General features: G+C 42.7%; 1 protein-coding gene across 4 annotated transcripts in view; it reads right to left on the reverse strand.

The window, feature by feature from the left end:
• ARID1B (AT-rich interaction domain 1B) overlaps positions 1-22,019 on the reverse strand; it is a 764,650-nt gene that overhangs the window by 47,559 nt on the left and 695,072 nt on the right. For all 4 annotated transcript variants that reach the window (XM_069234667.1, XM_069234666.1, XM_069234669.1 and 1 more), the window contains 3 exons: positions 9,586-9,724; positions 7,746-7,918; positions 7,178-7,328 (listed from right to left, as the gene is read on the reverse strand). In XM_069234667.1, coding sequence (XP_069090768.1) covers positions 7,178-7,328; positions 7,746-7,918; positions 9,586-9,724 — 463 coding nt within the window. The remainder of the gene's footprint in view (positions 1-7,177; positions 7,329-7,745; positions 7,919-9,585; positions 9,725-22,019) is intronic.

The raw sequence follows: 22,019 nt of genomic DNA on the forward strand, positions 1-22,019 counted from the left end.
CTAGGACCCAGGTTGAAACATTATAGCCAGAATGTCCTTGACTCACTGAACCGGAGGGAAGGCTTGAAATGTATCATTTTCAGGTAGGCTCCAAGGAGTGTGAGGCATATGTGAAGGTGTCAGGTGTGACTTTAGCACGCTGATTGAGAACCCCGCAGATGTTAAGAAGCCTGCCATCATCTGGAGGTGGCCCATGGCTGACTGCGGCAAGCCCGCCTTCAATAGTCATTTATTGATGTAGGAGAACAGTGGTGTTACCAACCTCAAAAGGTGTGATGTAACCACTGTCATCACTTTTGTAAACACCAGAGGGGCACTGATGGATCTGAAGGGGAGTATGGAGAACTAAAAATGCTCTTGGCTCACCTTGGACCGCAGGTAAAACCTGTAGGACTAAGGGATGTGAATGTGAAAACAAGCATCCTGCAGGTCCAGCGCTACCATCCAGTCTTCTGGATCCAGGGCAGATAGAACGTTGGCTACTGTGAGCATCCTGAATTTGTCCTTTTTCATGCAGAAATTGAGAGGGTGAAGATCTAAAGTAGGACAAAGGTCTCTGTCCTTCCCCAGGAAAAAAAAAATTGAGTAACACTCAGTCCCTATTTTTGTTGCTGGAATGCTTTGTGTGGCTCCTTTGTCCAAAAGAGCCCTGACCTCTGACCGTCTGCCACAAAATGGACAAATGGCCCTCCAAACTGGATAGAATATGCAGTCAGGGTTGGCTCCTCCATTAGGGCGGAGGAGTGTCACCCCCTGCCAGCAGCCGCAGCTGCAAAACCTTTGAAAGAAAAGGATAATAAACGCTGTTTATTATCCTTTTCTTTTAAAGGGGCGGGCCACACAGGTGACGAGCAGCGAGGGGGAGTGCTCAGCCATCCCCCTCAGAGTGCATGCATGTTTGCCCTGCAGTCTCGGGCCGGCCAAACATACATGCGCAGTGGGCTCTCTCCAGCCTGGCAACACAGCTGCCGGGCTGGAGAGAGCCTGCACAGGGTCCCTGTCTGCCTGGGAGTGCCCTGGCTGAGCGCTACCAGCCAATCCTGATGTTGCTTTGAGCAGCGTCAGGATTGGCCACAGGGCAGGCTGGGAACCTGTGCCTGCAGCAAGACGAAGGAGAGGAGCGGCGCCGCAGGCACGTTGAGAAGCAATGTAAGTTTTTTTTATTTTTATTTAGTTCATTTGAATGTTTATTTCCCCCACCCCCCTGCACCACCCCTTCCATGCCCCACGAACCGCTCCCGTATGCAGCACATCTTAAAGGAATGGTAGGGTATATCCTTGCTGGACTATTTGCAGCACCTATCTCTCAGATGTAAGGCGCTGCCACCTGTGGAGGTAATACCTTATCCAGACTCCAACAGGGTGGCCATATGCCAATGAGGGGGGGGGGCTAAAGCGGCTTGGTGGTGGAGCCGGAGGGGTGGGCAACTTAGCAGTGCATTACTGCTGAGGGCCTAGACGTGACCTCCGAATCTCCGATCCTGGCATTGAAAGGACAGGGGTCTGTTGCTGTGGAGGTGGACCTTGCCCCTGTCTTTGCACCAAGACCCTGTCTAAGCCTAGAAAGGAGCAAAACTGATGGGGATGTTGCCGTTCAGGAGCAGAAAGGTCAAGAAAGCGCACTGAGGCCTTACTTTTCTTGAAGTGTTCAAGGGCAGAGGATGTCTTATCTATGAAGACAATCAAACAAAATGTCCGCTAGTGACACCTGAATGTCATCCGAGAAGCTGTTGGATCTCATCCACATGATGTGTCAAAGCACCACACTGGTACAATTGCCCTGCCCAAGCTGTCAGTAGCATCCAGCCAAAGCAAATTATGTACTTCACTGTCCTGACCATAATTGATGATCTGTGCATGGTTGGCATATTATTTATCTGGGACTGTCAGTAAGAACTCAATGGCCATATCCCATAGTGCTTAAGTCATTACTCAAGTCCACTGGCATTTACCAAGCGAAGAGCAAGGCTGGCTGAGGACACCATTCTCTTCTCAAATGTCTCCATGCTCTTTGATTTGCTATCTGGAGGCAAAGTGAGGAATGAGCAGGGCTCAGTCTACTAATGGATGCCTAGACCACCAAGCTTTCAAGCATAGAAAGCTGCATGAGAAAAGGAGGGTTACTAGGGACAGGTCTATGCCTACTGGCAACTTGTTGATTTACTGGTGGGCAAGAGCAAGGTTTGGCCCATTAGTGTGTCCATAAGGACTTCACTTAAAGGGAGAAGTGGTTCTTTAGAAGTCTGTCCATGTTGGAGGATCTCAATCAGGACTTTAGTCTTAACTTTAACAAATGGCAGTTGCAGGTCTAAAACGTCTGCAGCCCATTTGATCACCACAGCAAAAGAAGCTTATTCCTTTGTAGGAAGGCCAGGGGGAGTGTTCAACCCAGATGATCCTCTGTTCAAGGCTTTGGATTCGAAGTCAGGTTGGGCATTGGCCCCTGAGCCGTGGTCGACCCCCACATCTGAATCAGGAGATGCAGACAGTGTCAAGGACAAATCCAAAGATGGTAGTCTGCCTGAAGGCCTCCTCAGATCCTTGGGCTCCAATGCACACCAGACGGAACCGGAAAGGTGCAGAAGATGCACAACATGGCCTCTTAAAAAGCCTCTACTTGTTGCTGTGTAGCTGATGGACACTGGAATTAAGGTTACATTGGCATGAGCTGTGGAACAGGTTCCTCTGTAGGAGATCAGGACCGAGACTGGAACCTTGACGTTCTTATAAATTCTCTGGAGGAGAATGTCAGAACAAGGAACAGTCATTGTTTGCCTTGTGTTTCTTTTTTGAGTTGGACTTATCTGATGACTGGGGACCTTTTGAGGAAAAGGCTACGAGAATGCGACTATGACTGAGACCAGCCATTAAAAGGCTTTCAACAGTGTTAGATGATGTACAGCTTGGCTTAGAGGTCTCCAATCACTTGGGATTCATGAGGGCACTGTTCATGCAGTATTTTGAGTCAAGCGAAGATCCATGGTGGGGATCTGTCACAAACATTCCCTGGTGACAGGCCCTAGGAAGTTAAAATCCTGTAGTCTTTTTTGGGAGAAATGTTTCCTTGGGCTATGTAGGACCAGTTTTGAATATAATACATTTGTTGAAAAGACAAGAAAAGTTGAGAGAACGAGCTCTGGATCTGCCTCCAAAGGCACAGAAAGAAAGGAACAGACTTCAGCGCGGAGCGGTGCCCCATATATGTGTCTCAGGCATCACTTCCAGGCCAGTATAAAGTTGATGTAGAGCAGCATGATGCCACCTGCTGGTGCGCTGATTCAATACTGAGAAAAATCTAGGTGTATTCAACAAGGCGAACAATCTGGGCTTAGAAGTAGCCATCAGAAAACTGTTATATATTACACATATCACACACGTCATCAGTAACATTTCATACTATCATAGAAACTCCATTGTTACTTATGTGCATACTCTGCAATATTGTTTTTTATTTTCGCAATTTCTGGATCCTTACTTGAGTAACCTACTCACATGCCAGTAAAAAGATGGCAAGTATGTATATAACATTTATTTCCGTACTAAAAGCTGAAATTAAGATACTCTAGACTTGGTTGTGTTTTTCACAGAAAATATTATATAAGCAAAAGGCAAAGCCTTTTCCATTGATTGACAAGGTGTACTTTTAAAAGAAGTACACAATTTTAATTAAAACAATTATTTATATACACACTTTGGAAGAATTATAATCAGACATTGTATAAGCACAATTGACTCTTTTATTGAGCTCCACTACACAGAAAATATTTCAAATCACGTTCTGCAAACCCATAAAAAAGCTGGTCATGTCTGAATGTTTCACTTGGTCACGGTAACTTATTCCATGGTTTTCAAATAACTTATTTGAGCATAGATAGGAGATCCATCGGTCGATTACATAAGTGTTTCCAAGTTTGAATCATAGTTAAGATTTCCAGTCTTCAGACAAACCAAGAGGGTTTAGATTTAAAATTACCATAATATAACACATTGAGACAGCAGGTGTCAACTGAAGGGCCTTAGACAGGACAATAATCACTTACAAAGATTATTGCTAATATTGGTACAGTAACCTATAATAAATTGCTTGAATCAAGGGTGTATGAATTAGGCAATAAAGACATGTCGAAAGTTACATGGCAGTCATTTAAGATTATGCTTTTATATAAAGAGGAGCATGTGTGAAATGTGTGAAAATGATAGATTTTGATAGAAAACATTCTATTCAGAAGTTAAATAAATGGCAGTAACAAAAATAGCTGCAAAAGTCTGCTTGAAGTGGTTTGCTTCTGGCACCGATTTGTTCTGCCAGTCACAGTGCTTAAAATGCTTCTAATTGCTGCCGTGTGTCTGCTTTGCTAAGGTCAGTAACAGTGCGAGGTGGAATAGGAGGAAGACAGTGGCAGTGTACGTGTGTCTGCCTATGCTGTGTGGCATAAGAGGGTGGGCCCACACGGACTCTCAGCGTGACTAGCTGGTTCTTTCCCTTTCCCCCTCATCTGACACAACTGCAGACATGCAATTAACAGCTGGTAATGCCCGGAGCAGAGAGATGTAATGCTTAATCATCTATAACAAAGGAGTTCAAAGTATCTGAGCCTGGAGAAATTTCTCTTCAGGCCCACATGCAGCTAGTATCTGGCTGCACTGACTGTCTACAAACAAACAGCACCAATATATACAAAACTGTGCACAATAAATAAAGAAAAGGGCACAGTAGCAGTATTAAGGGATATATACGATTTTACAAACCGGTTTAGAGGCACTGCATTTTACCAGTGGATTAGATCAATATTGGATATTGAACATGTCTTAGTTTTTCCCCTCTGGATCAGATGTGACTAAGGCTTAAATAAAAGTTATTTTCCCCAGCGTGAGCAAATTAGAAAAACATTTCAAAACACGGGGATTACTGCTTAAATCAAATGGCAATTAATCACAAGGACATTTTATTTTTTAATTAGGGCCAACTTCTTCAGGAGTTAGTAATTTCTTAAGGTGTTAATAGGGAGGCACTCGAATCACAGGTGCAGCATACACCCCAAACAAATATGAAAGGGGTTACAAAAGCTGTGGTTTATAGGAATATTATTGTCTGAATTTATATTTTATATTATGAACAAAGCCATCGACTGACTGAATACATTACTCATGCAATGATACACCTTCTAAACAGGTGTCCAAATTCCTAAACTCTATGGTTTTCCCTTCAACTTGTACGTTGTGGGATAGTGTGTGTTTCCAGTTGACAACATAACATAGACACCACTTAGGGGGTCACACCTGCAACCCTTGTTTTGCTCTTTGCAACACTGTTGCTTTCTTTATGACCCCTTCCCTCAGCGGTATTTAAGATGTATAGAAACAAAGTTATGGATTGAATGCTTGAATTAATTTCAGTTGTAAATGTATGCTGAGACTGCTGGTGAAAGTGTGTTTGTGTGAGCAAGCATCCGTATCTGTGAGCATGTGTCAATGTGATGTCTGTAGTGAGCAAGTGAGAGGCAGTGAGTGAGAATGAGTTAGCTTAAGTGTCAGAGTATGAGTGAGGGAGAATAAGTGAGTGCGAGTAAGACTGACTGCAAGTGAGTAACAGTGGGTGAGAATGAAAATGTATGAGTGAGAGGTAGAGCGTGACAGTGAGTGTAACTGTGAGTGAGAATGACGGAGCCAGAGTGCATGAGATTAAATGAGAATGAGTCAGAGTAAGGTTCAATGCAAGTGAGTGTGACGGAGAAGGTATACATGCGTGCAAGAGTGAACGTGATTGAGAGTAAGTGCGAATGGGTGAGAATGACTGAGTCAGTGTGTGAGAGTGAGAAAGATAGAGTGACAGTATGAATGAATGGAAAGTATGAGTGAGTCAGAGTAAGAATGACATTGCAAAATTCTCGCTATGACGCAAGAGAGACAGTTGTTTTACATAAGGATCATCCATGGGATATGCAAAGCATGAATGGCAAAAATCTGAACCTGTCATACTGTATGTCCTTTTTGAGATAAGGGGGCAGCCATGACTAAATACTGTCCCTGGAACAATGGGGGTAGTTTTTTGACATATGGTGGCACTGATAGCACACTCTCAACAAATGAGGTCAGCTTCTGAGAAGCTTCAAGTTTCATTGGCTTGAAACACCATGAAATTAATAGAGCGCCCCTTCAGAGCACACGTTGTGCTTTACAGAGCACTGTATGACCCCACTGGGGACTGGGGAGGGGCAGCCTTCTCCCATCCCCTTTCCTGAAGAGATTTGCCCCCCTCACTTCTGCTAGCCACCATTCTGGGCAAGTATTCTGCCCACCACATTCAAAGATCAAATCAGTACCCTAACATAGGTGGTATATAAAAAACACATTTGTGTGTGTTGTGACATTAATCATGCAATTATAGGTAAACTTTAACTATGTCAATTAATGTCATACCAGTTAAGGTTATGTGACTATTTCAAGTCATGCGATGTTATAAAGGTCAAAGTGGGTTAATGAAACTTCCGCTACCTCTGGTTTATTGGTGAATCAACATCCGTGCAACATAAGAGGTTCTTGTTATGCCTCTGAACAGATGACAATTTAATTTAAAAAAATATGTAAAATTATTCTGGATTCATCCAGTAGATGGCAGGATAATGCAAAGCATGTTTGTCTATTGCAAATTCAGGAAGCAACATCTTTGGTCTCACAAACAGGCCGGTTGTCTGGTATGCCAAATTCCGTGGGATCAGACCAAAAACACTGCAACAGGCACATACAATGCGCTTGTCACAAAGGTACAGTGGCCCAGATGGGCAGCCAGCGAACCAATACAAGACTTGCAGAGAGGAAAAAAAGATACCGCTATTGCCCAACCTACTTTTATTGGCCGAGCGGCAGCACAGGGTCAATAAAAGGAGACAATGTTTTTATTGAAAGATAGTGGAGGCGCTTTTGTTGAAAATCATAAGATTTAAAAAAAACACCAATGTCATGACAAATTGTGAAACTGCAAAATTCTGAATACTCTGTATAGCAGCTCCCTTAATAGTAAGATGCATCTCTAAAAATAAACGTTTATGCCTTTTTTTTACAGAACTATAACTTCAACTACACTATACATGTCCACAGCGTGGAGCGGAGGGGTTCTGGGTGATCTATGGAGGACTTTCCTCAGTACTTGACCAACATCTACTCGGGACCTACTCACCGTCTGTCATAGCCAGGGCCGTACGGGTACTGTTGCCGCTGACCCATGGCCATGTTTGGCATGGCTGTGGGTGGAGCCTGGTTGTACATATCTTGCATTCCACTGTTGGGCATTTGGCCAGAGGGCATGTATGGCTCACTATTTCCAGAGACTGAAAAATAAGGAATAAAAAAAGGATAATTAAGTATGACATCCTGGAAAAAATGGACACTGATATTTAAGAGGCAGAAGCATCCTCTAGTTCTGTTAAGTCGAGAATGCACAAAGGTGTTATAGGTGGTGGTGTTGCAAAGAAGCTATGTCAAGAAAAAAAAGAAATCAGAGGAATCACACTTTCACAACACTCAAGTATATTTTTATAGGGTTATTTTGTTGTGTTTATTTCTGTACTTTTTAAAGCACTGGCTATGTTATCTGCACTTCTCTTGGATATTGCTCTGGCGGCTACACCTCACAAAGCAAACTTCATACATCAGTGTTTCGTAATGGGACCTCAGGTTTGTGGAGTTGGTGTAGGGCGGCGAAGGCTTGAAAGTGGTGGTAAGAGGCAGGGACCATGCTGAAGTACCTTTTCTCATGCCAGCAAATGGGTCCTTATTCGGTTCGTAGGGCATCCTTCCCATCATGTCTGGCATGTTCATTCCCTGGTGGTAGGGTGTGTTTGGGGTCATAGAGTTCCGTTTTTGGTATGGCGCGTCACCCGCATCAGAAAAGGGATCTTGAACACTGACCGCACTGTTTCTAACAGACAAAATAGAGTGTGGCAAAGCTGTGAATCAGAAAAATAAGCTACATACTTCGACCAAAAAATGTACCTTATACATACGTCAGTTATATTCATATTTACTGCAAGACGTATCTAACAACATAATTTAAACCTTTCATTTTTTGGAGCGTCTACGACGTAAGCTAAGTTGTTCTGCATTTGTGTACAGCAAAACAAGGAAAAATACAGAAAAACATTAATAACTTTGTTTCCCTACATTCGCGCAATTTTGGGCCCTACAAAGGAACGGGTAGTTACAACTGCGCGCCAAACTCAGGAATAAGGAGCAAACATAACAACGCCACAGACACTTTCAGGATCCATGCACAAGCAGGTGGTATTCTCAAAACCATTACAGGGGTTTATATACAGTTCTCTGAGCAGAGAGGGCAGAAAAAAACATTTAGGGGGGTTAATAACCTAAAATAGCTCAAAGAAATAATGTTTGTTTTCAAATTGTTCAACATTTTTGCAGCAGTCACATCTTTCAGCCTGTGGATCTTTCCTAAACTCCCCCTGATATATTTTGTTCCACAAAAGACAATACCAGAATCAATATTGATACCCACGCCAAGTCTAGTAGGTTATAGTGCACATTTAGTTCCAAGATTTTCACTTTCCCCTGCAAACCTATCGAATATAAAGAAGATTCTTCCGAATCCCAAAAAAAGGGGTTGCATCCCACCCGCCCACAGAGGATTTGATCCCCATACACATTCAAGTTATAACCATACTCATGGAACGGGTGGGGGCAGATTAAGGAAAGGCAGAGAGGGCGAGTAGCTGAGGACAGGGAAAGCAGCATACAAAACAGAATAAGAAAACACATGCGCTGCCATGGAGTGCTTAATGAAAAATCATACCCTTAAATGTTAGCAAAGGAAGGCAAACAAAAGCGTGCTAAAAAGGCCACAGTACAGGGCAGTCACAAACGCAAAAAGAGAGTTGCTTAGAAAAGCAAGCTGCTTACTATGAAGCAAGCAAATGAAAGCGACAAACACGTTAACCAATGAGAAACTGTGGACGGGCTCTAAATCTACAGCTTTTGCTATTTCAGAGACAGCTAGTATCCGTCTAGTAGACTGGGCCGGCAATTACTTCAGTACACTGTAATATGCTTTATCATATGAAACTGCTAGATTTAAACGAACTCACAATTTACAGATTTACCTAGTAAAAGAAGTACCTCTGAATATGCTCCTGTGAAATTCACACAATTCAAACTGTACTGTTCATAATACAGAAACTAAACTTCTGAAGCAGATACCGAATAACCCATTCACTTGACTGCAATTTTTCAAGGGAACCAATAACCTTTCAAATAAAAATAGAACTGTATTCCAGTGGTAAGCCTGTGGCACAGTGCGGATATTGTCGCAGTAGAAACTTAAGCCTCATAATACAGTGTGTGTGTACACTCTTGTAGGCATTTCCGTTTTCACAACCAACGAGCACAGAAGTAACCCTGGGAGGTGATCAGTGGGCAGGGAAAGCATGCAGCAGAGTAATCTTTACAGATGTTCAACAATAAATACAATTAAATAAAACTAGATTTTTCAAGCTACTGATCTATCTGAAGAAATGCACTGGTGTGCCAAGTAATGCGTTTATGCAATGTACCTATTCCTGAATGAATACGTACCTTCCGCTTGGCATTGGTTGCATGTGCCCATGAGGAGTGGACGCTGGGGTTGGGGGCTTCAGGTCACCGGGCATTTCGGCCATGGAATTACTGCCTGTGGACTGGGGAGTATGGGGGCCTTGCAGTGAGCCAGAATTTGCTGAATTGTTAAAAGAAAAAATAACACACGAAATATGGGTTAGGAAGAAACGCCAAACAGTAGCCAAGTACTCTTTCACACCATATGAAATAGAAAAATGTATTTCTTTGTGCGCATCACTGACGACTGAAGATGAGTGCAGCCCTCTGATTCTATGCAAGGATGATGAACTAAGAAGCGAGAACTGAAGCGGTGGGGCAATGGTGGCTTTCCAGGGGCTAACATGGTTGCGTTAAGGCCTGGGGCTTCCATTTACTGGGAATTCTGTTACCCATAACGCAAGTACCTTTGGAACGCAGAATATTCTTTCTTCGAAGATTGACGTCACACAAATTACTTGAACATGAAATACTTTTTCTATACATTGACGGGAAATGTGTACTACTGAATGTTAGTCGCTCACTGGACAAAGATGGCAGGCTCTTGAAAAATGGCGGTCGGATGGTTTTCGAAGTGTACTTAACTGAAGGCGGTACATGGGAAGGAAATTGTATTATTCTAAGAGGGCCGATAAGCTGGATCAGGTTATTCTTGCAAAGTGATGCTCCAACTAGAGACTGAAACCTGCAGGAATCTTAAGTCAGCGGAGGGTGCACTTTCTCATGACTGGAGTTAATAATGGCATTAAGAAAATAATAAGCGCCTATAATCCGGTACATTAAGGATGTCTATTGCATCCTGTTAGGTGCAACATCTAAATGTATATTACTTATAATATACAAACAAACCAGCGGCCTGACGTAATACTAACTACCAAATAACATTCCCTAAAGACATACAAGCCCAGGCTATAAAACAATATCTTATTTCACGTGTAAACTGTTAGAAACCAAGGTAATATTTTATGGGGGGGGGGAAGGGGGAAGGTTTGCTTTCTTCTTGATAGAGTATAAATGGCCACTGGGTGGCAGCCCCGTTCGGTTCGTCCGATGTCTGAGGGTGTTTACGTGTGTTTTGAGTAAGGTCAAAAGATATTCAAGGGGAAAGGGCTTTCACACTTGCTGGTCAATAGGGTGACCAGACGTCCCAGATTTCGCCGGACAGTCCCGGTTATTAGAGGACTGTCCCGGTGTTCAGACGCTTCTCTTCATTTTAAATAAATGTCTCGATTTTTTGGACAAAGGTCAGTTTATTAAATAAATGTCCCGGTTTTGGGGACAAAGGCCAAATCATCTAGGGAAGCATAAATTAAAGAGGCATACAAGGTATGAATTAGTTAATTTATCTGTTACTGTCAGGCAGCACAGTCCACTGTCTGCTCCCAGCAGAGAAAGGGAGTGGGGAGCAGAGAGAGGTTGGTGGGGGCAGGTTGGGGGTGCAGGGTGGGATGTCAAGCCATAGCTAATTTTATATATTTAGTCTGGTAAGTTTAAGTGTGTGTGTGTGTGTGTGTGTGTGTGTGTGTGTGTGTGTGTGTATATATATATATATATATATATATAAAAAAAACACACATTTATAGGCACACATTCACAAAGCTACGCAAAACAGGACAAGCCAGATATAAAAGTAAGAGTAAAGGCTTTAGTCCTTCTTTTATGTCTGACCTGTCCCGGTTTTTGCTCCTCAAAATCTGGTCACCCTATTGCTGGATGAACACTACATGCAGAAAACCAGAAAGTACAACGTATCATATACCGCTACCAACTGTTTTCTTATTCGCTACCTAGCCATGGCAAAAGTGATCAATGTATTTATTCAATGCACAACAATTCAATCGCCCACTCGGATTTATGATATCGTCGGGCTGTGTGTCGCCGCTATTCATGTATGGCATTTCTGTTAGAAATATTTTTTTGCTGAGATAAAAACAAACAAATAGATGATAAATATGGTGCACTCAATCACAAACCAATGCTTGCCTGACTACTGACATTCTGGAGCTTGCAGGGCAGAGTAGCTAGTCTGCAATTCACAAATGTGTGGGTCTAAGGTGGGTAAGGGGGAGACGGATCTGCTAAATGTTGGGCCCGGTTATCACAGTACTTTGCCCATACCAGATCTGGAGAAGATTCCAAAGTAGCTGTGCCTCTTAATGGAGGCGGAAGAACGTGACCCACTCCCCCAGGTTAGAGGAATGCCTCAACCGTAGAGACTGGTGAGAGCGGAGGTTGTAGCTCCGTAAGGGAACGTCGACAAATGCCAGCTGAAGCTTAACTTATGGACACCATAAAGCTTCAGCTTGGTGTAGCAGGAATGTTATTGCCATCCCTTTTTATTATATATATATATATTTAATTTACTCATATAATTAATTGCACAATAAGGAGAAATCACCCATATAATATAAATCCATAGGTTTTTTAAGCCAGAAAATAGAAGCAAATACACTAGAAAAAAATCAATGACCACAGCCACAAATTGATACAAAGAAAATAATTAACATAGCTCTGGTTATATGACTAATATTACATTCCAAATAATCAGGCCCGGGCCAGCCCCCCAGATTGAAGATATGCCCATTCAGAGCTCAGCAGACCCTTCCCCCTTAGAAATCGAGATCACTGTTCCTAAACGCAAATTTCATATTTCATCTTAAATTGACGACAGTCGGGGAAAATTGAGCATCGACCCAATTCATACCATATAAATAACAGACTCCGCTTCCATCCAATTTTGCAATGGACCCCAAATCTATTTCTCCTGCCTCCTTTCCAGATTCCCTTTCTGAGCTTATAGACTGTGCTCGAGATTATACATGGGCAAACTACGATCCAACCATTGCTTAAAAGGCTGTCACTATGCATATAAGAACCACTACCATAGCAACAAATAGAAAGAGCTGCCCATCTACCGGCACATCCCCCTTCATGCACCCCAAGCTGCATTAACTAAGGGGTCAATGTGATGTCTAAAGAGAGAGCTGTGTTCATAAAACCTCTAATCTCTCGCTTAAGTTGGTCTAAAGCGAGGCAAGTTCTGAACATATGTACTAAATCTTCTGCCAGACTGACATCTGGGGCACCCCTTACCAGCATGCCCTCCCCACTTGGTGATCTTAGCAGGGGTATAATGCAAGTCGAAGAGAGTTTTAAAATGCTGCGCCTGAAGACCGGCCGACAGAAGTATTGTACACCTCAATTCAAGGGACAAAAAAAAGTCACTGTCAGAGGCACCTAGCTTTCTTCGCCATGTAACATCATATCTATTTAGATCACCAATTAAACACTCACAGATAGCACTAATTGTACAGCTGGATGTCCTAGCTACAATTTCCATTAAATGTTGGTTTAAAAACTCACCCACCCTTTTTACTTTTTTAAAAGGAAGTCTGCAAATATCAATAGAAATCACAGTTAGCCAAGCTCCTGGTGCAATTCTTCATATGTTTGAATAGTAAGCCCATCATAAAAGTACCCCAGCTTCCATAAACCTCGAGAAAACCAGCCCAGGCAGCAAGGATCTCTACCTAAAAAAGAAAGAGCTTTGTAACCCCACACAGGTGTATAGTAGTTGATTTTCCTAAGCCCAATTTTCCTCCTTATGATCCGTCACACCTTAAATGTTGTCATCAGAGTCTTAGATTTGACCTTTTTAAAAACAGTTTGGCTCAAAAATGTTCAAAAACCATTCCTGGCATCCTCTCCAATGAGCAGTTCGTAGATTGGGGTTGGGGAAGTGGGGGAGGATTAAGTCTACCCTTTGACGGCGCTCTTTCGATCTGCCAGTAAGAGATATTATGTATTGTAGGGCTATAGCCTATTGATAGCATTTAAAGTTGGGGCTGGAACAGCCCACCCCCCTCGCTTTCTCTAGGAAGAATCTTGATATCCGAGATCTCCTAGCTTTTGTATATGACCAAATAAAGCTGGAGGCTAAATCCATCGGTTTAAACCACCGGTTCCCAAACTCAAGAGGGCTCACCCGGAACACGTACAGGAGCTTGGGAAGAAGCAGAATCTTTATAACATTACAACATTCAATATTAGAAAAATGCAGATTATCCATCCTCCTCAAATCTGCTACCTGGACGAGATTACTCTCAATGAAATGATCAAGAGCTGCTGTGATATTAATACGAAGATAAACTGCTTCTCCCACTGTTAATCCCTGCCCATCCTGAACAAACTATTGGACACTATCTGCGTTTTGCCAGAATTCAGAGAATAACCGAAGAGTCTACCAAAGGTGGCTGCCTTGTTTACAACTGCTGTATGACAGAAGCTGCACCCATGGTGACTATTGCCAAATCGTCGGGATATGCCAAGACTTTAGTACTTATGCCAGAAAACATGGGGCTAATTGAGAGGATTAGTTTCCAGTCACCTAACCAGCAGGTCGATATAGAGAACAAACAATAAAGGGAAGCACAGACAACCCTGCCAAGTTCCTCTCAAAATCTTAATGAGCTCTGTTTCTCCCCTCATTAGTTGAAGCCGAGCTGTAGGGTTCTGTTAGGCTTGATTTGAAAAAATAAACAGTGCCCAAATCCAAACCACTACATTAGAGTCAATAATTCACTTCAGGCCACCCAATTAAAAGCTTTTTCGGCATCTAACAAGACCAAGGCCATAGGTTCTTCTAAGACCTCGGCCGCGTCAAACAGCGTAATTACTCGACAGACATGGTCCATAGTACCCCTTGTTGGGATAAATTTGTGTTGCCACGGAGAGACCAGTTTGTCAATTATACCACCCTGCATAGCTGCTAAAACCTTGGCATACAGTTTTTTAATCACTATTAATAGAAGTGAAGGGGCAATACGAGCCCAGATTTTGTGCAGGCTTGCCCTTAAGAAAAACCACAATATTTGTCAAGGCCTAAGATTCGGGAATGTTATTCCCTGTTTGCACCTGAAGGAATAGATCTGTCATCACATTGACCAAGATCTCAAGGAATACTATATAAAACTCCAGCTAGATCTTGTCTGGCCCTGGCCATGCCTGGAGATAACGCTCTGAGTGACACATAAACCTTATAACGACTTATGGGAGCATCGAGAAGCTGCTTATCCTTGGGCCCAAACTTGACACAGGGAGTGGAGTGTAGGTATTTCCCAACCTCCAGATCTAAACTATCCGCACTACTATTGTCCGCGGAGTATAATCCCTAATGATATTCCAAAAAGGCCTCTTGGATAGCATCATGGTCCGTCACCAACTGTCCAGCCCCACCTACAATTTTCATTATCTCTCCCTGTGTTTCTTCTGCTGAGTATGAAGGGCGAGCAAATGTCCCACTCTCTTGCTATATTCATAGCATTCTTTCCTGGGGGCCAATAATTTTTCTGTTGCCCTATTGACTGCCACATTATTAACAGCAGCTTTGGCAATCACCATCCTATGCTGAACAGGGCCTAGGTTGTCCCCCAAGCAATGCATTCAATAAGTAGGACTTCTGCCTTCTCCAAATTCCCACTATAAAGCTTTCCCAGAAGTTGTCTCTCTTTCTTCTGATGCCTCAAGCTAAAACTAATAGTTTCCCCTCGAATTCTAGCCTTAAGGGCGTCCCAGACTACCCAGGATGAGGCACTACCCTCGTTGTACTACAAGAATTCAGAGATCCACTCAGTCATATGGTTACTATAACTCTGAACCGATAGTAAACCTCTGTCAAAAGACCAGGTGGGCCGAGACCCCGCTCCTTCCATACCAATAATCGCCATAACTAGAGGATTATGATCTGACATTATCCTTGAAAATTCCTTATACAAGTCTCTTGTCTTAAACTGCGGGATCCAAACAAATAATCCAGATGGGCATTTTTTTTACGTGGGGTCAAGAAAAAAGCATAACCAGGATTGGAGGGTTTGCATTTATACCAGAGATCTACTAGCCCATGATTATGCATAAAGTGGTGAAGGGCCATTAAGACAAGAGGCTTCCGGCCATCATAACACCTAACAATTAAATTACTGTTACCATCTTTAGTCTCTAGAAGCCCCCTTAATAGGTTTAGATTCATATCCTCACATCGTATGAGTGGAGTTTGCCATAAGGCTAATTCAATATTTAGCTAATTATACACAGTGGGGTCACCCAGATTAGGGCTGTGGACTGACCAGAGAGTCATTACTTGTCCTGCACTTAGACATTCAGAAATCGCCCATCTGCCAAATTTATCGGCGGATGATCGTCTTACTCCCATAGAGTTACCCCAGAAAAATATAGCCACCCGCTGGGTAGTTGTGTCATGAGTAGTGCAGAACCCCCAGCTTAAACAATGTGATTCGAGAACCACCCTCCATGAGCCTTCAATATGTGTCTCTTGCAGACACAGAATAGCTACATAGAGAACCTTGAGACTTACGGCCACTGTATTGTATCTCTTAGCCCCATCATTCAGCCCGCCAATATTAATAGAGCCAATAGGTGTCCTAGACGTAAAGGCTATGAAAAAGGGCATAAAGAAGGGTACACCAGCCAGACAGCCTCAATGACACCATTGTAATCCAATTTCCGAGTACACCAGCCACAACTTCCAGCAGCATACCGAAACCCCATGAGATCTTTTATGATTCCTCAACTCTTGTGCATTGCCCATCCTCCACCGGATCTGAAACCCCCTTGACTATTCCCCCCCTCCCAAGCCCTCCAACCCTCAATCCCATTACCTAGGACAGCCAGACCACCACCTACTAACCTGGTTATCTGAGTGCTCGATCCCCTCCCCAGCCAAAAGAAAACATTACATTACAGAAGAGAGTTAGAATACAAGTAAAAATAAAGCTATGTCACAGCAACCAAAATCAATCCCAGAGCGAACTACATGAACCCAAACATATGGGAAGCCCATCGCAGCCAAAAATACCCTACATCCCTAACTTCAAGGATGCACAAAAGGCACCAAGAAAGATATTTCAAAAGGAATCACAGCCTTTCTGACAGGTCCGTCAGGTACTCCTTGGCCTTAACCTCCGATGAAAAAACTCAGTTGCTTTCTTTGTAAACAGTCTTTAGTCGAGCCAGGTTTAACAGGTCAGCCTCTGCACCATTTCCTGAAAGGCTTAAACAACTGTCCTAGCCGCCGTCTTCTTTAAACTGTTACATGACAAAAATCTGGAAAACAAAAAAAGGAATGACTACCAAAATTATGTTTAGAGTCTAGTGTAGCTTTTGAGAACACCAACTGTCGAAGCAAGAAGTTCCCGAAATATACAATAAATGATCTAGGCTGCTGTGGATTATCCTCAGTGTAAGAGCTCACTTTCTTCAGCATAAGGGGGAAGAGATGAGCCCTCTGAATTTTTAGGTCCCAGTTACAGTTTACCAACTCTGAGAAAGCCCCTTTGAGCAGCTTCACCATAAGCATTCTAGCATCATTGTCTTCAACCTCCTCCTAAAGCAGAAAAATAGCAAGTTGTTGCGTATGTGTCTATTTTCAAAGTCTTCACGCTTCCACTGCATAGCCAAACCCGGGAGTTGAATCCCACTGATTGTGATTTTTAAGTCTCAATCTCTGTAACCAATACCTCAGTCCGACTTTCTACAGAGGTTAATTACTCTCCGATCTCTGCACATGCCTTAGAACGTTTCCTCAAAGACTCATGGAGCTTTTACATTGCCACTCTTGCCTTATGGCCATCTAATCAGATTTCTTCTTGATGCTGTTTTACGGATTCATAAATCAGTTTTAATGATGGCTCCTCTGCACTGGCTTGCCCAGCATTAAGATACTTACATCAGAGATAAGGCAGATCTTGCTCTTATTGATCCAGTGGGCCACCTGGCTCTGCACACACCTGACGGGTTGCAGAGTAATCCCATTTTAAGACTGGGGTAGAGAGTCGCCTTCTCCTTGCTCTAGCCAGGTTTGAGGCCGAAGACTTCTTTCATGTTCCTGGGCTGTGATGGATGCTTAACCACCCTGTCATGACCTTCTGGTAAGCCACTGGAGCTACGATCTGAGGCAGCGAACAGCCTTCCTCCTTGATCCCATTGAGCTGGACACACTGCAGCCATCGGTAAGAGAAAAGAAACGATCCCCTGCTGAATCCGTAATTCCACTTGCAAACAAAGATTCTGGACCAGGGGGCATTTGTTGAGCTTTCCTAGGCTCCGCTTCTGTGGCAGCTGCATAAGTCATCGAAAAGCCTTGAGCAAGGGTTCATCTGGTATCTTGCTGTAGTACGGACCAGGGTTTAACATTATCACTGCAAGTGTCTATCCCCAGAGAGCTCGATGTTATCCCAGGCCCTAATTCCATGGCCTTTTCAGCCAAAGAAAGACTGACCTTCCCAGACCCAGCGTCCGAGACTCCAAATCTGCAACATCTGCCTGAGAGGATAACCCCTCCACAGGGGGTATTCCTTCCTATAGTATCCTGTGAAGGGGCTACTGCCAGCCCCAAGTCTTCAGTCTTAGTTAACACACGGTAACTGGAATCATAACAAGGCACACCACAGGGACCTACCTCATTCAGAGTGAGACCTGACATAGAAAGTACAGCTGAATCAGGTACAAGATCCCTAGGGCTCCTTAATCCCTTTAACCCAAGACTGCCTGCTGGATCCCTTAGTCCCACTGACTGAGTTACTGGGAGAAGGGAAGCATCCACATTTACAGGGTCCAGCGGAACAACAGGAAAAAAACTCTATGATTTGAGGCTGTGGGCCACGAGAGGGCGAGCTAGCCAGTACATCGTGCTTATCCAGAGCTGCTGTCACGCGCTGAGCGTCGACTGCCGCTGCCTTTACCATTTGCACTAGCTTTCTTGTCGTTGCCCTATGCACACACAGGTCCTGTTTGCCATCCTTGGTCATCAGAGAAGCAGAGAATCTAGATGCCGCTCCGGCCCTGTTCATTGCCTGGCTTCCCTTCTTGTTGCTGGATGAGCCTTGTACTTCACAGGCGGCATTACTTCCTGCACCCCCTTCACCACGTCAGCCCCACACAAACACAGACGACGTCGGCATGCGCTTCGAGATTGCAGGGTTGCAGAGAAGCCTAGATTTCCTCGCCTGGCTGAACTGGCTACTGTTGCACCCTCGTTTGAAACTTCTCTGACATCAACAACAGGGTAAGTCCGCGTTTGTAGTTGCCAGAGGGTTAAAAGAAAGTAGCAGTGCTAGAAACATTTGCTGCCCATTCCCTTCTCAAAACCTACTGAAATGGCTCGGGAGGAGCGAGCCAAGACCAGACCTCTCACACGGACGCCATCTTTGCAGTACCCCCCTCCCAATTTTCTAATGTTATTTCCACCCCTGATGTCATATTGATTATCTATATGTGATAATACATGCATTTTGGTAACTGAAGTACTAATATATTTGTTGTAATGTGGTGCACTGAAAGCCATATTAATGTGCATTCACTGTAGGTTACTAGACTATACTGTTGTGGTATAACCCTTAAAATCATGTTTCATCAATTAATTTGTTCCTATGTTCTGTTATCTGATGTGAATAGTGTGCACTAAAACAATAAAAGATTTCAAGAGAGTTATGTTTAAAAAAAATTACATGCAGAAGTTGAAGATTGCAGCTCTGCATCATACTTAAGGCAATGCATTAACAGAGATACTTTGTTTTAAATGAACACTGACAAAACTTATCAATGTTGAATTTATAATTTTGAAAGTTATATGTACTTATTTAGAATAATTGAATGTGCCATTTTCATTCACTTTTTGCTTAGGCTAAGTAAGGCCTGCAAGGCCATGTTTTCTGACTGTGTAGAAAAATGTTTAGTCATTCTTGCTAACATGCCATTCTTTTCAAACTTCGTTCTCATGAAATGTAAGCTTGGTAGTAGATATGCCCTATTGTTTTACACAGTCAGCCTGAGAAACTAACCTTGAGCCCAGTAATTCAGGGACAGTAGAAGTAAATTGTAAACAATTGTTTCAAACTGCCTGGATGAGCTAAGATGGATGCCTTCTACATGTTGGTAATAGGAATTTTCACCGATGTTGCAGTTCCATGTCACATGAAGGATTGGGATTGGACAATTACGCCTTCCGAGTAATGTGGAGTGATGGATGAGTGAATCATCTTGCACTAAAGACTGTAACAATATACAGTTCCTCAGATGGACTAGCAACAGTCTGCTTTTTTTCACGCTCCTGGCTGGATCCCTTTGAACTCTGAGAGGTACAGACCTCTCTACTCTTACCCTTCCAGTGCTGTGCTGGGACTTAGAATTTTGCCAGACCCAGTGAAGAGGACTCTTGACTGAGCTTCTGACATGCTGACGCCTTCCCTCTTTACCTACTTTTTGACAATTTTAGTTAGTGACCTTTTGTCCCAGATGTCATTTTTTCCAAATTCTATTTGTCCTTTTTCTTTTTGCCCTTCTGTCCACATGTGATCAGCCCAGCAAATGTTAACTTGTGATTTGCAAATCTCTATGATTTTCCAATGCCCTAGCTAACTAAGCTTACATGACTTTTAAATTGCATTAATGTTTAAAAGAAATGAACAGATTTTGTTCTCTGTACATCAGATTATCCTGCAGATGTTTTGCATTGCCTTTGTTGAATGCTTAGTTCTTCTGCTGTTAGTTTGAATCTGTTCGGTTGCCTTGGTCAAAACCTTGGTGGTTCTGCATCTTTATAAATTTGTTTTGAGAAATGTCTACATGACTGAGTCTAAGCTTGTAATAAAACCTCTTAAGCTTATTTCAGAATGGAGTTTTCCTTGTGTGGCCAAATTGGCCATACTGTCATTCTAGATTGATTTGTTGTGAATATTTGTCCGCCAGAATTTTTGTCTGCCTTGTGTCTCCACACCCTTATGCTGGGTGAAAAGATTTATTGACCTTGTTGTAAAGCATACTCCTGAGTGGGAAAATGCTTCAGCAAAGTTGGGCACAATCACATAGGTCATATTTGTTGATAAACCCACTCGGAGATTTGCGCGGTTTTTAAGAGTTTCCCTGAAGATAAGAGGCGAGAGTGTCATTGTGAAAACATGAAAAGATTCTGCCATTGACTGCATGATACATAAATGATACATGGATTGTAGGGGATGAACCTCACCAGGTGTGACTAATTCCCGATTAGCCTCACAGAGGAACTATAAGGGGGACCTACGTTGATACATTCCAGGTTCAAGGATGCAGCACAGTCCTGGAGAAAACTAAGCAGGTTTATGATTGCAGATCAATTCTCCTATTTTAACAATTTTGCGATGTATGAATGGCAGTTGCCAGAAGGAATCTATCGACCTTGTGAGACTACACTTGAACAGCTTTTCTGGTGATTCAGAAATGGTGTGAAAATACTTATGCAATACTACCCGAAGAAAACCTAGCAAAGAACTCTATGTTAACATGAAGAAGCTGTGTATGTTGTTTTTTTAACCATATATATTTTCGTTGGCAAGATATACATAGAACACCCATGTTCCAGGTTATGTATTTTTCATATTGCATATTTATTTTGTAGAAAAAGTTTTTAGTTTTTTGCAAAAAGCCACCTGCTGAACATGTGCAGAAAGAAGAGAATGTTGAGGATGTTCTCTGCAAACCATGAGCAGTGACTGTAATTAGAAAGTTTAGGTTTTGTTTACCTTTCATGAATGGAATGTTAACAGAACAGTGGAGAACAGTAAAACTGTGCAGAGTGGTTTGACACAGTCATGATAACACCAATATATCACAGAAAACCATTGAAATATTTATCATATTTCACTGATCCCAGTGAAATATATTTTGGTATGCTGCTCCATTTTGTGAAAAAGCACCAGACAAAAGTGATTTGTACACAGGGTCTAGCCTTTTTGGGTTGGTTAACGCAAATAAACGTTTCTAAAGATTCAAAAAGAGCTACCATTCTGGCAGAGTGCTGAAAACATTGTGTTTATTACACTGTGGAAAGCACCCTGGCACCTCTTTGTTGCATTTCGGCTAATAGTAGCCGTGATCACTGCTGATCAAGGCTGCTTTATGATGCATGGGAATCAGTAACCCTTGTATAAAAATCCATATCTAATTTTCTTATGTCTAGCTAGGCCATCACTAGTCATCTGTTATAAGAAAGTGAGGTAGAGGCTCAATAGTAATACCTTTTGTAGTGACAGAAACACTTCCTGCTGCTAGATGGAGAAAATGTTTAAAAATACGGGCAGAATTGGTGCTGTTTAAAAATTAAAAATAAAAATGAGCTTTTCAGCCCTTCTGATCTGTTTCCCACAAATGCAGTTTCTATCAGAATGATGTAATTAGCAGCATTTTTTTTCTTCCATGGCTAGAATTCATTACAGGAAAGCAGGAATCTCTCTATGTTACTATATATCATGAAGTATTACTATTTTGAACATGACGTTGTCAGAACCCCATTCAGAGAGCTACAGGGCAAGCAGGAGCGACTGGGCCCAACTGTTGGGGTTGAGGCCTTTTACTCCTCATGTCCCGGG

The sequence above is a fragment of the Pleurodeles waltl genome, chromosome 5, assembly GCF_031143425.1.
Source record: "Pleurodeles waltl isolate 20211129_DDA chromosome 5, aPleWal1.hap1.20221129, whole genome shotgun sequence".
NCBI lineage: Eukaryota > Metazoa > Chordata > Amphibia > Caudata > Salamandridae > Pleurodeles > Pleurodeles waltl.